General features: G+C 35.9%; 1 protein-coding gene across 3 annotated transcripts in view; it reads right to left on the reverse strand.

Annotated features, from left to right (window-relative positions):
* Positions 1-200: 200 nt before the first annotated feature.
* Positions 201-21,617, reverse strand: part of LMBRD2 (LMBR1 domain containing 2) — a 33,432-nt gene continuing 12,015 nt past the window's right edge. For all 3 annotated transcript variants that reach the window (XM_082336696.1, XM_082336694.1, XM_082336695.1), the window contains 12 exons: positions 18,441-18,515; positions 17,980-18,093; positions 17,211-17,394; positions 16,152-16,333; positions 15,235-15,368; positions 14,931-15,036; positions 13,775-13,872; positions 11,877-11,980; positions 10,614-10,660; positions 9,058-9,160; positions 7,670-7,799; positions 201-5,709 (listed from right to left, as the gene is read on the reverse strand). In XM_082336696.1, coding sequence (XP_082192822.1) covers positions 5,649-5,709; positions 7,670-7,799; positions 9,058-9,160; positions 10,614-10,660; positions 11,877-11,980; positions 13,775-13,872; positions 14,931-15,036; positions 15,235-15,368; positions 16,152-16,333; positions 17,211-17,394; positions 17,980-18,093; positions 18,441-18,515 — 1,338 coding nt within the window. In that variant the 3' untranslated portion in view covers positions 201-5,648. The remainder of the gene's footprint in view (positions 5,710-7,669; positions 7,800-9,057; positions 9,161-10,613; positions 10,661-11,876; positions 11,981-13,774; positions 13,873-14,930; positions 15,037-15,234; positions 15,369-16,151; positions 16,334-17,210; positions 17,395-17,979; positions 18,094-18,440; positions 18,516-21,617) is intronic.

Here is a 21,617-nt window from a genome sequence, read left to right on the forward strand (position 1 = left end):
AGGTTGGATTGTCTTCTAAAGTAAACTTAATTTCTACCTGGAAAAAAGAAATAAGTCAAATTTCTCTAAAAGATCACTATCAAAAACATTTCAGAGAAGTATGAATATCTAAAATACACCAGGGAAAATGTATTGCAGAAATGATTTATTTCATGCCAACTTAACTCTTTGACTAGATATTTTAACACACATTTCAAAAATATATCCAGTACAACAATAATTTAGAACACTACAGAGAAAAATTTGTAACTCAGTGAATTTCAAAACAGGGTATTATGCATACACACTTGTATCATAAGGCAAAAGAAGATAGTCTATCCATAAGCAGCACTCCTACAGCCTATCTTGATATACACTGGAGAATGAAGATCACCTATTACTAAACCTACACTTACAAATGAATTCCCTTATTTTCCAGATAAGTCTATAGAAATATAAGGTATTTCTATAGAAAATAATTAATTTCTACAGTGATAGCTAAGCTATCACTCTGAAACTACTATAATTCACAGGAACATGTCAAATATAACAACATTATCCTGAAGAAATAACTGAAGTTGCGTATTATTATTGCCTGCCAATTACAACTAAAACACACACGCGCACACAAAAGCATGCTGAGGAATACATTCCAGTGCATTTTAATAGAAACAAAGAATAAATCTGATTGGGCTCACCATATGACTGAAACAGAAGGTATCTAGTATAATGCAACATAATCAACGACAACAATTAATGTATTAGAAAGGGATCTAGTTCAAGGTGCTTTTTTGCTAGGAATGCTGGGTTTCTGTTAACAAAATCAAATAGCGTAGGAGTGTCTCAGCTTCAGACTAGACTACTTAATTAGAGGCACAGCTAGTATTAGAGAACTGCCATGAAGCAGTACATATTCCTGCAGAGCCCATTAGGGAAAAGGAATGTAAAATTTTCAGAAAGTTTAAAAGATTCACAAATAAGTTGCTCTGAAAAAATTAACCATTTTCTGAATTCTAAAGAAAAATGAAAAGCTAGGAGACAATATATACCCTAAGTAGTGTTTTTGTTAATAATTAAGATGCACATATTTGTCGGTAATGAACAGGTCAGATTTCTTTAAGAAGCCTCATAAAAAGTTTTCCTTCATAAAGAGATCTCTATTTGGTATTGTAAATGCCCCTCAGATTGCAAGTAATTACAGCAATAATGAAAACTGGAAAAAAATATTGTGTATTTCACGTAACATTTACAGTATTCCAAGATAAATTTAATAAAATACAAATTATCATAATTACAGAAAATCAGAGTAATCACTTTTTTAATACTTCACATGTAAAAATCGTTGTCATGGTTATGTTTTAAAATAGCAAGAATAAATATTGGAAAGATAGCAGCTTTCCACCATCCCCATTAATACTGTTATGATTATTTTACAAGTGCTTGATTGCAAAATAAAGGCAGATTTGATATCATGATTTTTCCAGTAGTGTAAGTTACAGTAGCATAAAGTTTGTTGTTTCTTAACATGTTATCGTACCTAAAGAATAAAATATATCATAGTTTGCCCAAAGTGTCACTATCAGCACTGACTAGAAGTTGCATATGCTTTACCTTCCCTCATGAAAAGACTCCCTCACTTCACAGCTAGGAGACGCACCTTTCTTGAGCAGCGTGCAAAGGACTCATTTCCCTATACAGATATCAGAATATGTATATTTTTAAACACCTGAAAAAACAGAACTACAAATCTAGTAGGAGAAGTATGTTTGACTAGGGCTTTTTGCTATCCATACTTTTTAAGAAATCCAACACTGAGACAGTATTAAAGTAGCTACTGTTTTCACTCCCGCTTTTCAAAGTTCATTACAACTTGCATGGATTCTTTTCACTGGTTGAAATCTTTGATATGAAGATATTCAAACATTTGTACTTAACTTGGGTGGGTTTTTTGGTGTTTTGGGTTTTTTTTGGTGTTCACAGATGAAGAGGAAACTGTGGAAATGACAATGAGATGGAAGTATACCCTAACTGCTCAGTAATTCAGAAAGTGAAATAATAAAGAAATACATCATTGACATTCTCTAGCTGCAAATAAATACAACTATATACTGACAGAATAAATATGCCAACATTCAGTTCCCAAAAGCACAGTTTGCAAGGCAGTTATATTTTAAATCCCCTAATCTGGAGCATCAAATGTGATGCAAGAAAAAATTAGCCTACAGTACAGTCACCACTTAAACATATCAAAGCTAGTTTTAACTTTTTTTAGCTGTGGTACTGTCAGGACTAGAGCTATAGTAGCAAAGAACTCATCAACAGTTGCCACAATCTGGCATCATAGAATCATAGAATGGTTTGGGTTGGAAGGGACCTTTAAAGGCCATCTAAGTCCAACCCCCTGCAATGGGCAGGGACATCTTCAACTGGACCAGGTTGCTCAGAGCCCCATCCAGCCTGGCCTTGAATGTTTCCAGGGATGGGGCATCTACCACCTCTCTGGAGGTGTAAATCCTTAGGCATGTAGCCCCCAAGCAAGGTCTGCATTATTTGTACTAGCAGTAACCAAACTAGTTTAAAACTAGCTCAAATACACAGCAAATGCTGTGCAGGCATATCCCTTATTTCTACAATGTTCTTTTACAGTTGTACTCTATGCTTCTTTGTTGAAAGTCTTCTGGATTTAGTCGTATGAACTCAAGTTACTTTTCAAAACACACTTTAGATTAATTCACCTACAAATTGCACATAATTAGAGCAAGAGTAACTGTTGGTCACCAGTGAACGCTATGGATGAAACGTGGCTTCACTTATGAACTTGTTACTTAAACACCCAGCATCCAGGGGATCTCCGAGTGCAATCCAGAGGAGAACTCTTGAGATATTTTCAGAGCTCTAATTCCCATGCTTTCAAAAAGCAGACACTGGTTACTCCATTACTCCACTGCAACATCAAAAAAAGGTCACCTTAATGAGCTCAGAATTTCTATGTCAGCAACTGAAATCCCACTGTCATTAATTTATACAGTCAGCTCCTCACATTCTTGTATCCCAATGAAAACTGCACAGAGGGCTTACACTAGGGACTAGTTAGCTTTTGTATATAAAGTCCTGACCAAGTTTCCACTGAAAATTGTGTTTGCAGCCATTCCACTGATTTCTGAGAGGGGAAAATACAGGCCCCACAAAGGCTCGATCCAACTCTCTGAAGTCAGCAGGGGCTAAGTAAGGATACTTCACAAGCATTCAGAAAAACAAACACTCCTTCTATAATTTTTCTGTTAGCACTGAATTAGATCCCTTTGTAACTTCCAAGAGTTAAACAAAGACCTTGAACCTTATTTCATCCAAAGATTTTTACAAATAAACTTTTGGGCAATTAAATGAGATACAAATTTTAAAATTAGAAATATCGAGTCTAAGAACATTCATGCGGATGCATGTCCAAGAACGTATACAACCCCTTTCATGTGAGGCTGAATTCAGGATAGCATTTCTAAGGACATCTAAAATAAATTAATAGGTGCTAACATGAAGTTGCTAAAGAACAATCTGAATAAAGAGAGTCTCATTTTCTCAACTTCCACTCCCTGATACAGCCATAAGATTTTGATCAAGCTTTTACAATACACAAAATACCCAAACTAAAAGCCCTCCTACAGGTAATCTGGAAATTGCATGAGCTTGAATACATGTGGGCATGGCTGTCATTCAGAGTTTTCACCTAAGAACAGAACTGACAATTATTTTATATCTGCCAATTTATTAATATAATTATTTCTATACAAACAGTATTTTTTCCCCTTCATAGTAACAATTCAGTGTTTTAAAACAGGCAGATCAATATATTACAAATACCACTACTGTTAGAATGCATGATGTACTAAATCACAGGAGGTAGTTAGGTTCCCATTAATAATTACTTCAGAAAACAAAGACTATTTTTAAAAATTAGTAGAACACCTCATTCATAAAAACTTACTTTTCAGAGTAACTCATTCCTAACTGCTTTAAGGGATGTCTGCTTTTTAAGCATGATAAAGAATTTATGACAGAAACATGTTCTCTTTCCGTTTTCAATGTAACTTTGCAATAAGCACATAAGAAAACTCCCAAGTGGTAAAGACTTAAGACAAACTGCAATAAATGAACATTTTAAATTAATCCAACTTCCAAAGATATAATGAATTTGACCACATCTTTTACCTTATGATTACATTTGAAAATTCATTCAACTAACTACTGTTTAAAAATATATCTACACCAATGAAATTAATGTGAAGCTTTTTTACACTGTTAATAATTGGCATATTTGAATGGCATTCAAATGCATAAGCATTATTCTTTTTGCAACAACTTACTGCAAAATACAGGCACCTTAAAAACAGATACATAATGCAACCAGGACATTTGGGACATTAAAAGTGTTTACCATTATCTAGTCATGCTATGTATTCCCCTTCTTTTAAAGAAATACTCTACAATTTGAAGCCGTGCCTGAGGTGTGTGCAAATTATGTTTCAGCATTTAATTCAATTTTCACATTATATTTCTGCTACAGTTCCAACTGTAAAAGTCTTAAGCAGACATCGTGTCTTTGATAATGTATTCTTGCTATTGCACATATGCTCATATGACAGTGAAACTCTGGTCCATATTAAACTATTTACACATGCTAAAATAATTTATCTGCATATAATCTTGGCAAAGAAAAGAATATAGCCTTTCTTCACCAATACACCTTGCTCCAAAATTTATACTACCAAATTTCATAGAATCATAGAATACGAGGTTGGAAGGGACCTCAAGGATCATCTGGTCCAACCTTTCTTGGCAAAAGCACAGGCTAAACAAGATGGCCCAGCACTCTGTCCAGCTGAATCTTAAAAGTGTCCAATGTTGGGGAGTCCACCAGTTTCCTGGGGAGGTTATTCCAATGGCTGATTGTTCTCATTTTGAGAAATTTTCCTCTTGTGACCAATCGGAATCTCCCCAGAAGTAACTTGTACCCATTAGCCCTCATCTTTTCCATGTGACTCCTTGTAAAAAGGGAGTCTCCATCTTCTTTGTACCCACTCTTTAAACACCAGAACATGTATTTTATGATTTTATGAAGAACAGCCCACCATTCCATCTTTCTGCTTATACAGGGTCTGATTCAAAGACCACTGAAACCAAAAGAAGACTTAATTTAATTCAGTAGATTTTGGTCTAGGCATAAAGTTCAAATAGAAAAATTATAGAAAGTGTTTAGTAATTGATGTAACTGCACTTTGGATGCATTAAGATGCTCTAACAGCATCTGTTAATATAGAAAAAAAACCTCCTTCCAAAAAATCCTCTTCCTAAAACTTACAATGTTAGAGTTCAAGTTGAGCCCTAGGTATATTTGTGAAGTTTACCATCTATTAACTTAGTAAATTTCTCCTTTCGGTCATGACACAGAAGCCCACACTGATGCACAACAATATCTACAATAGAAGAAGCATATTCTTGTCATAAGTAGTGAAGTTATCATACAGGTGCATTTCCAAAATAGTTGTTCCTTCATATTCTTTTTTTAAACAGAAATGGTCTTTTCTGGTTCAGTGATATATAATAAATACAGTATTTTCCAAGCAATGAGTAGGAAACAGATTTCCACTGAATTTTCCTTAGTTTTGAGGAGCTTAGACATCATCAAATATTTTGCTTCGAGACATTGACAGGTATCTTCCACCAGGCTGGTACCTGCAGAATCAATTTTAAATATGAAAAGGTATCACAGGAAATAGAAAAATAAAGACCCACGAAATCATGTAACTCTTACTGCACTCTTACTCCTTAACTCTCAATGAATTACAGGATCTGAAGTTCTACTGAATTACTGTTTCCATGAGAATTTGATAGGCAGCTATTAAATTAAATCTCATGTGACCAAGAAAAACAGTGATATGAATACTGGGAGTCTTAAATAACTTTGTTTCCTGATACAAAGGAAAGAAGTTGAAAGTTTTTGTTAAACAGAACTTTTTTTCTCCCCCCCCCCCCCCCTTTTTTTTTTTAACTAAAACAACCCAAAACAACACCATCCAAAAAGTAGTTTGGGTGATTAACAGAACGTCTCATTGGGTATTCCTAGGAGAAATACAGTATTAAAGATAATGAAAACAAATGGCTGCATACTTAGTGGGAAAAAAGAAGCTTCACAAACTGTTGGTCAAATATATTTTAAAAGCGTTTTAAAAGCACAAAGAAGTTCCAATGCAAGCACAATGTACTTCCTCACTGCAGTACTTACCAAAACCTGAACAGACACAAAGCCAGACCCTAGTGTCCCCAGTGCTCTTACTGTCCTAGAATGCTTCTAACTATTGCAGGAGCTATAGTTTTAAAAATCAATGTTACACAAGCTATTTTTAAATGAATTGAAATTTCATATGCAATTATTCTTGATTTACTACCTCTGTGAAATGAAATGCAGGTTACTAGAGTAAAGCTCAAATAAGCTCTGTGGCTCCAGATTTTCTTTTTAAAGAAAAAGTTCAGAATGTTCCACTCTGCAAAGTCTGTATAGGTGCCAGAAGACTTCAGATACTGTATTTGAAAATTATTTGCTCCAACAGTTATATAGGCATATTCCTATTTTTGTAGACTATTATCCCATTCACACTGTATAGAAGTTAACAGCTGACAACTAGTCTAGCAGCTCAACTGCTAGGCTAGTTCCTCTTTAAACTCTTGTGCTTAAAAAGAACCAACTTTTGAAATGTGGTGATATTAAACTAGACAAGTTAGTTGTTGATACAAACTAACATTGCTGAATCAATCTGTAAAACCTGGCAGTGCCATTTAACAGCATTCTTTGCATGTTTTTGAACTGGCATTGATTTTTTTACATTATAGATATAAGTCAACTGAAACCATTTATGATTTTTCATTGGATTGGGTATGCTAGTTTTAGCTGAAAAATAATGTAAACTGGTATTTATTAAAAGGGAATTTAAAATTATTTATCATTAAATGATTCTACATCCTAACTAGATAGATAAAAAAGCACCCATACAATGTATTATTTGTTTCTTAAATATGAGCAGAGCTTAGCAGTTATATAAGATACTCTTATTTCACGACTAAGGAATTTAGTGTTGCATTTACACCCACAGAATTCTCTATTATAGACAGAGCTACACTGTGCAGTCTGGGACTTTTTGTTCAATAAGTTCAGATTTTAATTTACTCTAGTAGTTCCAAGACCTGATCCCCAGGTGTACTCCTCCAACTGCTGGTCCTGTAATACTCAGTTTTCTTTCTTGCAGCCCTTTATAATGGTTTTTATACAGGGAAATAAAGTGAGCTTTCTGAAGTCTTGTAGGGAATTAGAGAAAACCTTATATTGTACATATGCAAGTCATTCTCCAGTTTTTTGTTTTTATATGCAGTATTTTTCAGATTATGCCAATATACAAAATTATATTCGACTCCAGTCTTACTCAGATATTTCTAAAACACTGAAAAACCTTCAGGTTTCAATTGGTTTTAAAACAATTCCCATATCATGGGGGAGAAGGAAGAAAGGAAAAGAGCTAGGTGAGATGATAAATTTTGTTTACAAAACTATTACTAGGAAACCATTTGATATAGCTGTCATAGGTCAGAAGACAAAGACATTAGTATCTTTTAATTGTAAATAACACAGAAAATTCCTCACCTTCCTGAGTCCGATTCAAGAGGGTCATCATTAATTGAGTCTGCATTAAAATCCAAAGGTTCTGCATCCTGGAGGAGTTCTATTCTATCTCTTTCAGTCCTACCGTTTGATCGGGTATACTTTGATAGTGCTGAATAGGTAAAAGGAAGGAAAGACACTCATTTGCTCTACGAACATCTTGGAGTGTGTGGAGACATCAAACTTAAAAGACCAGAACAATAATTTGCTAGTATCTCACCCAAAGTGTAAGTGTGATGATTTAGAGTAGATTCAATATTAAACCAAATCTGGTTACATGCTCAAATTTGTAGTATTTCATTTTTTTGTCTCCACAGCAATGTAACTACAACTTTTCTTTTGCCCCTCAAGTAGGATGAGATCTACTTTGCAAAGAATCAAAGAAAATGAGAAGTTATATGCAAACTTTACTTTTAAATCAATCAATCATCCATTCATCTTTCCAACTTCCCACTTTAACTAAGCTAGCTGGAGGTTTTTTTGGTTTGTTTTTGTTTGTTTTTAAAGAGGCAATCTCATGAATTAACAAAACATAGTTGTTTTGCAGTTCACTCTGCCACCTTCATTAGGCCAGTACCTATGGCTTGTTTCGAAGTTGGAATGCTACAAATACATATGGTTAACATTAAGATATAATTTCATATAATTTCAGTTAGTCTACCACTGAAAATCTGGGTTTCCAACTTTGTAAAGAGGAGGGGGAAATCTACCAGAGTTGTCTCAACAGCATGTTCAAAGCCTCCCTCCTCCTCTCCCTTTTTCCTTCTTTTTTTCAGTTTCATTTCTCACTTGCTTACAACAGCACATACAATACATTAAAAACATTAACACTGTGACAAATAAACTTCTTGGAAGTTCAGCACATCCACAAAAAAGTTTTTTGCTAACACAAGTTATTAAATGAACATGCATAACATATCCTGTGATATGTTATTGGCTTTACATTTGTTGGTCATTTATTTGATTATTCCATTATTCCAGTCTGAGAGAGTTCATTTGCAACTAGAAGAGGTAAGTTTTAAGATTTTAAACTCCCAACTTCAACACATATCCTAAATAAAGTCTCTTTGTCGACAACTGCTGCTCTAATTGCAATCATTACATGTCCTGTAAGAAGACCAAGTAATTGAGACTAGTCAGAATCTCCAACCTCAACTAGTTGAAGTGTTGAAGATGGGAAGAAATGCAGCACTCTTTCCAGGTGTCTTTAATGGGCAAGATGGCACTGTGCCACAGAAGGGCATAAGTATCAGCACATTATCTAAGACAACAAGGAATCTACTTGAAGCTACTCACACAATCGGTGTTGTGCAGATAAGATATTAAAAAACAAAACAAAACAAACTCCCTTCAAAACCCACAAAGCTTACATCTATTGGTATTGGTCTCTGAGAAGCTGGATTCTTTTTGGTCTGTGTGGACAACTCTGTTTCTAGTGGAATCATCTCTATTTCCATACCGCTCCTTCCACTCCTGGGAAAAAGACAACAAAGAAAACACAAGCTGTGAGGAAAAAGTAACAGAACAAAAGCATACATAGGATCAAGAAATATTCCAGACCAACAATTTAGAGCTAATTGGTCAATCACATCAGACTATGAAAGTAATACTTTGAAAATGTTCCTGTTCAGTATCTTGATACAGGAATACTTTTTGTTTTGTTTTAAACTCAAGATATGTCCCTTCACTAAACCGGTTACCATAACTGTTGTTTAGAAAAGAGACTTGCAGAAAACAAACTACCTATTAAATGTGCACTCAAAGTTCATACAGTGGCTCCAAGTTACAGTAGGAACGTTGCCTTTTTTTGGTTTCTACTTCCATCTAGTGGTAGAATGGTAAAATAACCAGATGCAGACAGCACAAAAAAAAAAAACAAAACCCCAACATTTGGACAGGTCATGTTTACTAAGCTTGTTGTTCTGATGTGTTTCCATTCTGTCATGTTTTAGTATGTAAACATTTTAGTATGAAGTATAATGAAATATTAATGAAGAAAATGTCTCATGCTTTTATGAGGAGACAACTTCATGTCTCAACAGAAACTTTTCCAATTCCTCCAATAACTTTAGTATGTTTCATATGCTTCATATCTAGATCCCAGATTATGGACTGGTAGGAACTGGTGTACTTGAAGTTACTGTGCTAATTTATGCCATATGTTACAGTTCTAAGCTGCAGAAGGATCAAGCATTTAATCATGATCCAGTAAAAGATAACACTTTCAAAAGCCCCAGAAGTTTCAAGAATGAATGTGCTACAATATTCAATGCAAACTCAAAAAAAAGGTAACATCTGAAATGGAGTTTGCTGTTGAACTAAAATTGCTGCTTAATGTCAGATCACTTCAGTGTATACTACATGCATCATCCATTTGCTACTATTTGGTTTCACAGTAAGTTCAAATTCTAAAATTATGAAACGGGGGCAAGAGGATCAGAAGGTCTATGCAATATTGGCTGTCATCGAGAAATGAAGAATCCCTGAGCTTGAAAACCTGAGAGCTTTTAGTCCCAGTATTATCTTGCCTTTCTGCAGAAAATATTTTTCCCTCTCTTTAGTCAGTTCACTTTTTGCAGGCATCCTTTTGATTTCTCTCTTTGATTGTGACTTTCTGTACTATATTCCAAATGTCCAAATGTTTTTAATGCTTGTTACGCATATAGGCATACACCGTTCTCACAGCACACTGAATATCAAAAATTTCCAAGTAGTGTGACCACAATTGCCCTCTTATCCTTTAAAATTAAAACGTAAATTATTTTTTCCCCTCAGCCAAGATTATTCTGCAAGATTAAACTGATTCCATCAATTATTGGAGACTTATTTTTTTGTGAAATAGATCATGCTGAATTAAACAGCAATGGCAAATCCTGTCAGATATTGTAGCAGACTAATATCATAATTAGCAAAAACAATCTCATACCCTTCTTCTGTTTTCACCTTCTTCCTGTCTTTGTCGTTTTCTTTTCTCTATAAATAAAAAAAAAATTGTCTGAGCTCCATACAAGAAAAATCATTACCAATATTTTTTTTTAAACCAACAATGAAAATCCGAAGTTAACTAGCAAGGATTCTTATTGAAATAGATGGCTCCTTCAGTTAAATAAGAACAAAAGACAAAGCTGCTGGTCTATCATTAAGGAGTTTCCCATTAAAATGAATTGATCATGATGATATCTTGGGTCAAGGCATAACATTTGGATACAAGCTGGCAAAGCAAAAAAAAAACCTCTTAGAAATAGCTGGAGAAAGTACGACATTAAGAAGAAACTTTAGCATTATTGAATCAAAATCTTGCTGAAGTTCTGAGAGGCCCAAAGTATGACCCTAATAGTTTGTGTCCTTATCTGCTATTAAGCTAGAAGTGTAATATCACAGTATCAAATAAATAGTAACCTCTTTAAGGGAATGAGACACATTCCTCCTTCTCCTTCTCCAAAACAAAACAAGACAAAACAAAAACCAAAAAAAACCAAACTCCTATAACTCTAAGTAAATCTAGGGTTTGTTTTTTCATAAATTAGGAAAGAAGAATGAAAGTATTCCATAATGTAACATTGTATCCAGAGATTTTAATCTCTAAACATTACTCAAGAACCACAATAGCTTTTAACAACTTCCAAGAAACACTTTCAATAAAAATTAACATTTAAAAAATTAAAAAGCTCTCAAAACCAGCAGATAATTACAGCTCTACAGAACAACATGCTTTGCGTGATAAAACACAGTTAGCTGAAACAGCAAAAACTCCTAAAGACAGAATTTGGGCAGCTTGATCAACACACTTACACAAAGAACGATAAAATGAGTTTGTTGATGACAAAGACAATTTAAGTGCTAACTATCCTTTATGACAGATTACACAAACACCTGCTCAGGTATTATTACCTCAGTAATGACTTCAGAGGAGCACCACTTAACTGAACTGTAAAATATATAGAAATAGCTATAATTCAGATACTGGATGAGTAAAGCTGATACTTCAGATGTCAGTGAAGTCCAGCACTGTTTATATAGCAACCACAATGCTCTAAGTCTATTGCATTTTGTGCACTAGACTGCCTCAGTACAGTTTTCAAAATATTGACAAGCTATATGCTTTTTTATTGGTGTAGCATTTCAGACAAGTTTAACGCAACAACATATTACATTTTGCAGGAAGACTAGGGTAGAGGACCTAACTTACCTCTCCTGATTAGCTCTTTTCCTTCATCAATCAAGTCAGAGGTCATTTCGCTATCCCCCATGAACTGCTGGAATCCCAAAAGATTCAAACAACGAGTTCCTAAACTGGTAAAAGCAGAAGGAGAAGCAATTGCCTTTGTTAATTTACAATTAATAGTTTAGATACATTACACTGCAAAATCTAAAACAAATTATTCAGAAATTTATGGACAATTCAAGTAAAAAAGCAATATAGATGAAAAGACAGATTATTATACTACCCGAGAAATCAGAAAATTCAGAAGAGTGGCATGTTCCTAAATTCAACTGAAAGTGATGACATAATCCTACTCAAATAGAGAGATAGAACTGTTTATAGTCTGAGAGTAGTGCAGATGATTGAAGACAATTGCTTGAAATGTTCTCAGATATAACAGAATTTATACCTACGATATCTCACTGACTCTTCTTTGCCAGAAGACAATTACTATAAAAATGCTGCCTATTATGATTTCTCTGTTTTTGAAACAGTAATAACATAGGACAGCCACCTTCATATCAGATTTTACTCAGGAGAAAAATGTGACATACTCTTAAGCTGTAGGGATGCTGGCTGCCATTTTGGATACCCATTAGGCAGCAGTCAGGTAATAAGCTTGCTCCATCTTTTTTAAGCTCGTCCCTGTAACTAGATAGCATGAAATCACTTCTACCTTTTCAGTTTCACACCAGAGAACACAACTGCTGTTTCTGTTATTGTTTTCTTCTCTCCAAACTGGAGCATCAATATCATGTTTGAAGTTGGCTTCATTGTATATTTATGCTGAAAAGTTTTTTTCCTATACTATCTGAACTTTAAGACTGCTGGATTAAACAAGGAAGACAGCTTTCCTTAATAGATTTTAATTAAACATTCAGTTTTGCATGTATTTGCATCATTAGAGAGCACTAAAGTTCAAGCAAAGCAACTTCCTCTCCTTTAGTTTCTTTTCTTCCTTTTCACTATGGCATTCAAGACCCAGGATCATCACGGACAAGAAGTCACACAATTTTCTTGTCATTGGCTTTCCTGTTTGCTTTCCATGTTTTTTTTTTTTGCCTCTACCACCATTTTTGTCACCTAACCTAAAAGTAAGCAGGGAAAACCTAGGACTGGATCCTTGTTGTCTTACTATCTATGGATGCACACAGGGTATTGATGGGCATTCAAGGCTTTAACTGCATTCTACATGATTCAAAACATACATTTTGCTTCTGACTGAACGGTAATGCAAAATTGAAGAAGTGAACATAAACGTAGACAAGCAATGTCAGACGGAAAGTGTCTCATCCCTTACAGTGGTCAAAAGCAGACATTTTGAAATGTAAGGATAAAGCAAGCATATAACAGTATTTTCTGCAATTACCCTTCCAGCCTCCAACAAACTGTGACTTATGGAAACAAGATCAAATGATTTAAATGACTGTGCTTTCAAACTGAAGTCTGGTAACGGATCAGAAATTTTTCATGAGTCTGTTAGAAAGTTCATTACCTAAAGTTTCTGCTAATGCTTCTTAGTTTATTACAAAACCTTGATGGAAACATAGCTTCCTCATGGTAATTTTAATCTCAAAAGCAGAATCTAAATGCTTGTGGGCTCCCAAGTTTGAACAGATAAGATCTCAAAATCTAGGAATGACGTTTCATGGGGAACTGCCCCCCCCCCCCCCCCCAATTCAGTTATGAGTTAATACAATCCACATTCTTAAAATGTACGCATTTCACATACATAAAAAGCAATTTATTGTTTTCATTTTTGCATTTTTATTAGTATGTCACAACTCAACTGCTGGAAGAGGAGAAGTGACTCTCTTCCTGATTGCTGAAACTAATATTATTAATGTAACGAAACACGGAGGATCTGTCTTGCGATCACTTACCTGAAGTATGTGGCAATACAGAGAATGACAACAAGCATTGGGTAATATATATAGAATCCATCTGCAATGAAGGACAGCACTCTCATGGATCCCATTATCTGGAGAAAAAAATGCACAAGCTCTAATCAAATATATTCTACATATATGCATAAAGATTGTGCCACCTCACTGTTTTCAGTCCACAACACACAAACACACAATCCTTTACAGTTACTGAAACATAAGTAAGTACTATCATCACAGATCTGATTCAGACAGTTGACCCAGAATGCCCAGATATAAAGGCCACCTCTAACAGTGTATCCACTTTGAGGTTTCTAAGATGCTAGATCTTGGTGTCTCACCTAATCCAGAACCAGTTCAAATCCAGTGGATCTTTTCATCTGCTGTGAAAGCAGTCTCTGGACAACACTAACAATGTACTTGTTAACAACAACGTGAGATGTAACTTGCTGTCCTACAGAAATCGGTTGTTCAGTAAAACTCATTAGTTTTCATTGGCAAGTTAGGTTTGCTCCCAATCTATAAATATGTCCCATATGCTAAAGCCAGTGGAAGTGAAAGCTATTAGGAACTGAAGAACAGTCTGAACTCTTCAGTGTAATACTTTCTTAAGATAAAGAGACCAAAACAGAAAAATTGAGCTATTGATGACTCCTGTGTAGCTAGCAATCATTACCAAAGTCCTGGTCTATAAGTAAGTATTTCTACCCTGTTTAATACTAGCGAAAAGTTTTGAATATCTGAATCATAGAATCATAGAACTGTTTAGGTTGGAAAAGACCCTTAAGATCATCGAGTCCAACTGTCAACCTAACACTGCCAAGTCCAACACTAAACCATGTCCCTAAGCACCACATCTACACCTCTTTTAAATACCTCCAGGGATGGGGACTCAACCACTGCCCTGAGCAGGTTATACCAGTGCCTGACACCTTTTTTGATGAAGAAATTTTTCCTAATACCCAATCTAAATCTCTCCTGGAGCAACTTGAGACCACTTCCTCTTGTCCTATCACTTGCTACTTGGCAGAAGAGGCTGATCCCCACCTCACTACAACCTTCTTTCAGGATCTTACTACAAGTAGTATTTAAAAATATTTTGCCTATTCTCCAAACCATATAGAAGCCTCAAAACCACATTTTCTGTACTTACAGATGTATAAGCTGTTGGCTGAGTGTTTTTGTGAGAGATTGTTGCATCCATATGGGTCAAGCCCAAAAAGTTCAAGCATAATGGTGGAGTGAGACGGCAAAATAACCTGCACAAATGCAAGAGGCAACAGCATTTGAAACAATTTCTTGCACTAAAAATATTAAGAAATCATAACTGGATATATCACTGAATCACGATATACAGCTCATTAGGATTTATACCTATATGATTATAAATTAAAGTTTCATGGACATTTTAAATTAACTGTGTGACAAAATCTGCAAAATATATGCCACATACTCACATGCCACTGAAAAGGAGACTGTACGCATCTGTCTGATGATGTGAAGCTAAGTAATAATAGTTAAATACACGGATCCTGAAGACAGTAGAGTAAACACAGATACTTAGGAAAAAGATGGTAAGAAAACAGGCCATCTAGGGGAGAAAAAAAAAAGTTGCTTGAATGTAGAACTCTACTAAAGGTTTTAATGCATTCAGCACATGGTCTGTGCATGCAACAGGTTGACTGCAGTCTAATTTTTATTTGACATGGGACAATAGCATCAGCTCTGAGAAGAGTTTCAGGTTTTTTGACTAATTTGAATTGAGAATGATACTTGTAACATTCTGCACTTTGTATAAGCTAACACAACTGACCCTACAACATTTATTCTACTTCTTTTTGTTATGTAAATGAAATTGCTGTAATGGCCTCGATAATTACTATGACTGATTTGACATTTATTCCCACAAAAAGTGACAAAAATAAGTGTTTTCAATTCAACCTATTTTGTTACTGTACTGGAATTTGTCAGCTCAGTTCCTTTACCGATAAATTTGTGCACGCATATGCTAGCCACACCTGTGACTCGATTTCTGGTCAGCAGCAAATTCCTGTTTAGGAAAGAGAGGTCACACACATGGTTGATTAGACACAAAGTCTAAACACCTAAGCTCCAAACTAATGTTTCACAAATTACTCTACGCCTGATATTCAAGCTCAACTGGGTCACACCTTCACCCCATATTGGAGAGTTGTAGGAAGTGGCAAAAGGCAGACTCCCTCCACAGAAGTAAAGTTGGGTATTACATATTTTAGAGACCTTCTGAAAGTTGATAGATTATTTAGAGACTTCTTTTTAAATCAATCTGGTCTACTATTATTGTAATAACAATTTATCTGAAAAGATTTTTGTTGAGTGATTATCTCAAACTTACCTCTATGTATATATAATTATATGTCTTTTCTGCCAGCTGTATGAAAACTGCAAATAGCGATAAAACTGGTTTTGTGCTGAAAAACGTGCACTCAGACCACACAACAATTACAGAAAACATGGCCAGAACAACTGCAAGCACCCTGTAAAACCACGGTCGTAGAAGACATTCCCAGTACCACTCTGGAAAAAACAAACACACACACATATGGAACTGGTTAATGAAAATTACACAACCAGAAATGGAACTCTCTCACAAAAAACATCATGAACTTCTTCCATGCACACCCTTAAAATCAAGGCTGGAATCTGTGGGGTCACACACTTAATTTCAGGGCTTTTCAAATGCCTAGAGATCTGGCTTTTATAGGAGCATTTAGTCATAAGGAATCATATGCACAACTGGGGAAAACAGGGTGGGATTTGGGAGGCAAATTTTGCAAACGGGTTTGGGGGTGTGGGGGTTGTAGAACAGAACTCTTCACTTTTGGCCCAAATACTATGGGTGATCCACTTTTTGTTTGTTCATCTGTTACTCTCTCAGAAACAAAGCCTAGTCTGTAAAATTATATTGTCCTACCCTGGAAATAACTCATTGCTAGTGCACAACAAATTAGAAGTTAAAACACGGTTAGGCGATGACACTTTCTAAAAAGATGCACAAGCAGCTGCATGTCCTAATGTTTGGTACATGACAGATGAAGGGTTCCTTCCTCTTTGCTTTACTGGAAGAGCGGTGCCACCTCAACAATATCCCACAAATGTAGAACGCAGCCATGATCCAACATTTAAAGTTGCTATTTTCTTTCTTCTTCTAAGGCTTCAAAGTTTGCTACTGCAATTACAACATGTAACTGCTATTAAATTTGTAAGAACAATTAAGCTTATGGTCAAGAGCATAAATCAATACCTCATGGCTATTCCATTACATAAATGCATTAAGATGCACATTTGCTTCCCTCTACTGTAACTGAACTTTTTACATAAAACAATCAGTTCTTCTTACAAAATGGTACCAGTTACTCCTTCACATATTCAAAATCTGCATGACAGCACTTACCAACAGTTGGTGTGTAGAAATACTGAATAATTTTATTCTCTGGTTCCTGGGAATGAAAGGTATGAACAAACTGTCGAGTTGCACTGGTTTCATTTTTTGCCACATCTTCTAGGTAAAATGCTTGTTCTAAGAGAATTTGCCACTGGACCTGTGTACGACGATGTCTCTGTACTGAATAGATCACCTACAATAAATTCCAAGAAATTATGGTTACAACATACTTGTTTCAAGAAACAAGACAAAAGCTTTGCAAAATCCCTTAAAAATATCTACATAACAGAATTGCAAAGATTAATTCTGTATTCTCACAAAAGCAGGCAGATAGTTCTCTGAATACATAAATCATAAGAGGACTACAGACATGATTCCTGAGTTTTGCATTTCTTTCATCACAATCTATCTGTAGCAATAACAGCCTGCTTTTTCCAACATACCACTTTATTTTTGCATCTTAGTGAATACCAAGCTTTTACTACAATTTCTTTTTTAGAATGCACTGTCAATCAACCATTACAAAGCTTACTCACAGACAGTTAAAACACTTGTCAAGATAGAACGCAACACTTTTTACACATCCAGAAATTTGATCTGGACATCACTTGGGATATTAAACTTCTGTGTTTTCTTTCACCGAGAAAAGTTTCTGTTAAGTAGCAATACCAAAACCCACTAGACTCAGCAATTCAGGTAAAGCACATTGAAAATCTTTGTTAGCATTTCTTCTCATTACATTAGCATAAGTGAGGCATTCTCTCATTTATTAATATACCTGCTTGTGAAGTTTGACCAAACTTTTTTCACTTGGATAACTGTTCTGTCTTTCATCAAAATCTTCATAATCATCCATGTTCCTACCCATTCTTTCCTGGTACTCAGTAGGACACTGGAAGGGAAAGGAAAAATTAACTGGAAGATGAAAGGGTAGCAAGTGCTCTTTGTTAATTATTTGTAAATGTTTGGGACATTTCATGTAACTGAAAAGTTCACTCTAAGTGTAGATTTTTCTGTTTCTAAAATACTACATATGTCAAAATACAGCAGATAACTACATACACCACAAGAAAGCATTCCGCAAAGAATTTCCACTCCAACTCTGGTCAGAAACTCACAAGATGCCAATTTGAGATTGTATGTTAAGGGGAAAAGATAATAATGTACAAATATTCAGTAGGTGCAGGAAGCGTCCCCTCCCCATTGAACAATTATAGCTGGAGATGAGCAATTTGTTACCTTTTTCAGTATTGTATCAACACATTTTCTCAAAGGGTGGTTATACTTGATACTCTCACTTACTTTACGAACTTCCTGTTGAGGAATAAAAAATAAAGACTTGTTTCATTATGTTAAATAGATTAAAAAATTTTGCAGGGTCAGTAACAGTACCAGCCCTCCCAATGGCAAAGATAACCATCAGAGCTTAAAAACAACAGAACTTCCTAAAAGCCACAGCTCTACTAGACATCTAATAAAAGACAACTGAAGGAGTATTTATAAAGAACTTCTATGTATTCTCAAAAAAACCCCACGTTGTCAGTGGGCAAACATTACTCTGTGAATGTGTGGAGGATTGGTTTCTATGCATGAATGTTGAAATGGAAAATACTTCCTTGTTTTAGTTGTACATAAAAAGGAGGAGTTTCTATCTTACCTGGTTTAGTTTCACTTTTATTACTTTAAGCAGCTTGATGAATATCATTTTACACTACTTCATTTGATATCTTCCTCGCATTTACCTCCACATAGCTCACTTCTGAGGCCATCTGGTATTTATCAGTACTAAAAAGATGCTACCTAACAGCTAGATAAGTTGTGTCAGAACTGGCTCTAGCAGTTTATCAGGCTCAGTGAGAACTAGATTTTATTCTTCATCCTATTCGCAACCCAGAGATAACCTTTTGCTGCTTTTTTGTTGTTACAAACAGCACTTCAAAAAAAAAGATGTGAGTTCTAGAGTCTGGAGGACAGAAATATTTGTAAGGGCTTAGAAATCTTGTCAAATAGGATGATTAGCAGATAGAAGAATTGTATTTGTTTAGTGTGACAAGGGAGCCTAAACGGATATAGACAGTCCTTTGACATATAAAAGGCTGTTCTAAGAGATGACAGTCAGTAATTCTGGATTCCCTCTGAATCTCCAGACGGAATGATGACAAGAGATCTGATTAGTCTGTGGCAAAGAATTTTTCATTATGTAGTGGGATTATGAAAAACAAACAAACAAACAAAATCCTGCAAGAATGTCTGTAAGGGTCAATCCTAACATAGTCAGCCCCGTCAAGTAGAACACTGGACTGGAAAAAATTAAAAATAAAAAATTGGGAAGTATCCTCCAGTACTACAGTTTCTTGTGTTTTCAGAATTTCTGATAAAGGAAGAAAACAAAAGCCTAAAGTGGGTGAGAACTAAAATTCTGTGATATACTTGACACAGCAGCAATTCATAATATTTACAATCAAGTTCTCTGAGTCAGCACTGGCATTCTTAAAGAATTTCAAATATTTTCACAAACTGCCTATGAAGGTTGAAAATAAATTATTGGCCAAGATTTCTAAGGTATTGTGCAAATGTTTCTAGACTGAAAAAAAAGTGGAAAAAAAAAGTGAAGTGCCAAACCTTGAAACAAGGTTCTATCACACATTAACAATATAATATATTTTATGTTATATGTTATATGTATATATGTTATATGTTATATGTATATATGTTATGTATAACATCAGAATCTGTCCGTCACCCTACCTGACTTAAAGAACCATCTAGTACAAGACAGCAGTCTAGTACAAGACCCTCTTTTCAGGGAAGTTTGCTGCCTCCCTGGGTCCTAAATTAGGGACGTCACCACAGGACTGAAGATCTTAGTACAACCTTCAGACTACTCCCATTCCTGCTCGGTCACGTGGGTACTAATGATGTCAAAAGAAAAAGCCTGAGGTGGATTAAGAGATTTCAGCACCCTGGGAAGAATGCTAAAAAATTCAGAGGCACAGGTAGTGTTTTCCTCAATCCTCCCAGTAATGGGGGGAGACTCTGGAAGAAAGAGGTGAGCCCAGGATATCAATACCAGGCTCCAGAATTGGTGCCTCCACCAAAACTTTGGGGTTTTAAATCATGAAAGAGCCTTTGAGGCACAAGGTGTGCTGTATTTAAGGGAACAGAATAAAGTATTTTCTACTCCAACTGCCTGATGACTTCAGAGCCAACCAAAAGTTAAAGCATGTTGTTAAGGACATTGTCCAAATGCCCCTTTAAACACTGACAGGCTTGGGGCATCGACCACCTCTCTAGGAAGCCTGTTCCATGGTTTGACCATCCTCTTGGTAAAGAAATGCTTCCCAATGTCCAGTCTAAACCTCCTGTGGCGCAGCTTTGAACCATTCCCATGTGTCCGGTCACTGGATCCCAGGGAGAAGAGGTCAGCACCTCCCTCTCCAGGCATTTGGACACTGCTCTTAATAATTTAGTTTAACTTCTGGTCATCCCTGCAGTGGTCAGGCAGTTGGACTAGATGATCGTTGCAGGTCCCTTCTAACCGAAATATTCTATTCTGTTCTGTTCTATTCTAAGTGCTAGCTTCATAAACATTTTTGTTGCTCATTTTCTAGTAAGTGTTGTAGTTATGTCCCACTCTGATGTTTATAGCAATTTCTTCAAAATTGTGTGTCCTGGTTTCAGCTGGGAGTTAATTTTCTTCTTGGTAGCCGGTATGGGGCTGTGTTTTGGGTTTAGGATGAGAACAATGTCAAGGATACACAGATGCTTTGGTTCTTGCTAAGTAGTGCTAAGCTGTCTCTAAACAGGTGCTAAGTGGCGCTCACAATGGTCAAGGACTTTTCAGCTTCCCCTGCTCTGCCGGGAGCACAAGAAGCTGGGAGGGGCACAGCCAGGGGGAGTGCTGGCCCAGACTGGCCCAAGGGCTATTCCATACCATATGACGTCATGCTCAGTATATATAAGCTGGGGGAAGAAGAAGGAAGGGGGGACATTGGGCATGATGGCGTTTGTCTTCCCAAGTAACCATTACGTGTGATGGAGCCCTGCTTTCCTGGGGATGGCTGAACACCTGCCTGCCGATGGGAAGTAGTGAATGAATTCCTTGTTTTGTTTTGTTTGCGTGCACGGTTTTTGCTTTGCCTATTTAACTGTTCTAATTTATTTTACTTCAATTATTAAACTGTTCTTATCTCAGCCCACGAGTTTTCTCCCTTTTACCCTTCTGATTCTCTCCCCCATCCCACTGGGGGGGAGTGAGCGAGCGGCTGCGTGGTGCTTAGTTGCTGGCTGGGGTTAAACCACGACATTGTGTTACCGAAGAATGAAGATTCTACTATTACTTAATGTTTATGTGTTGCAGAAGAAGTTACCATCCAACTTTAAAACTCTTCAGAAGTATTATTTCCAAGCCATGGT

Source organism: Platalea leucorodia (genome assembly GCF_965183815.1).
Source record: "Platalea leucorodia genome assembly, chromosome: Z".
Classification (NCBI taxonomy): Eukaryota; Metazoa; Chordata; class Aves; order Pelecaniformes; family Threskiornithidae; genus Platalea; species Platalea leucorodia.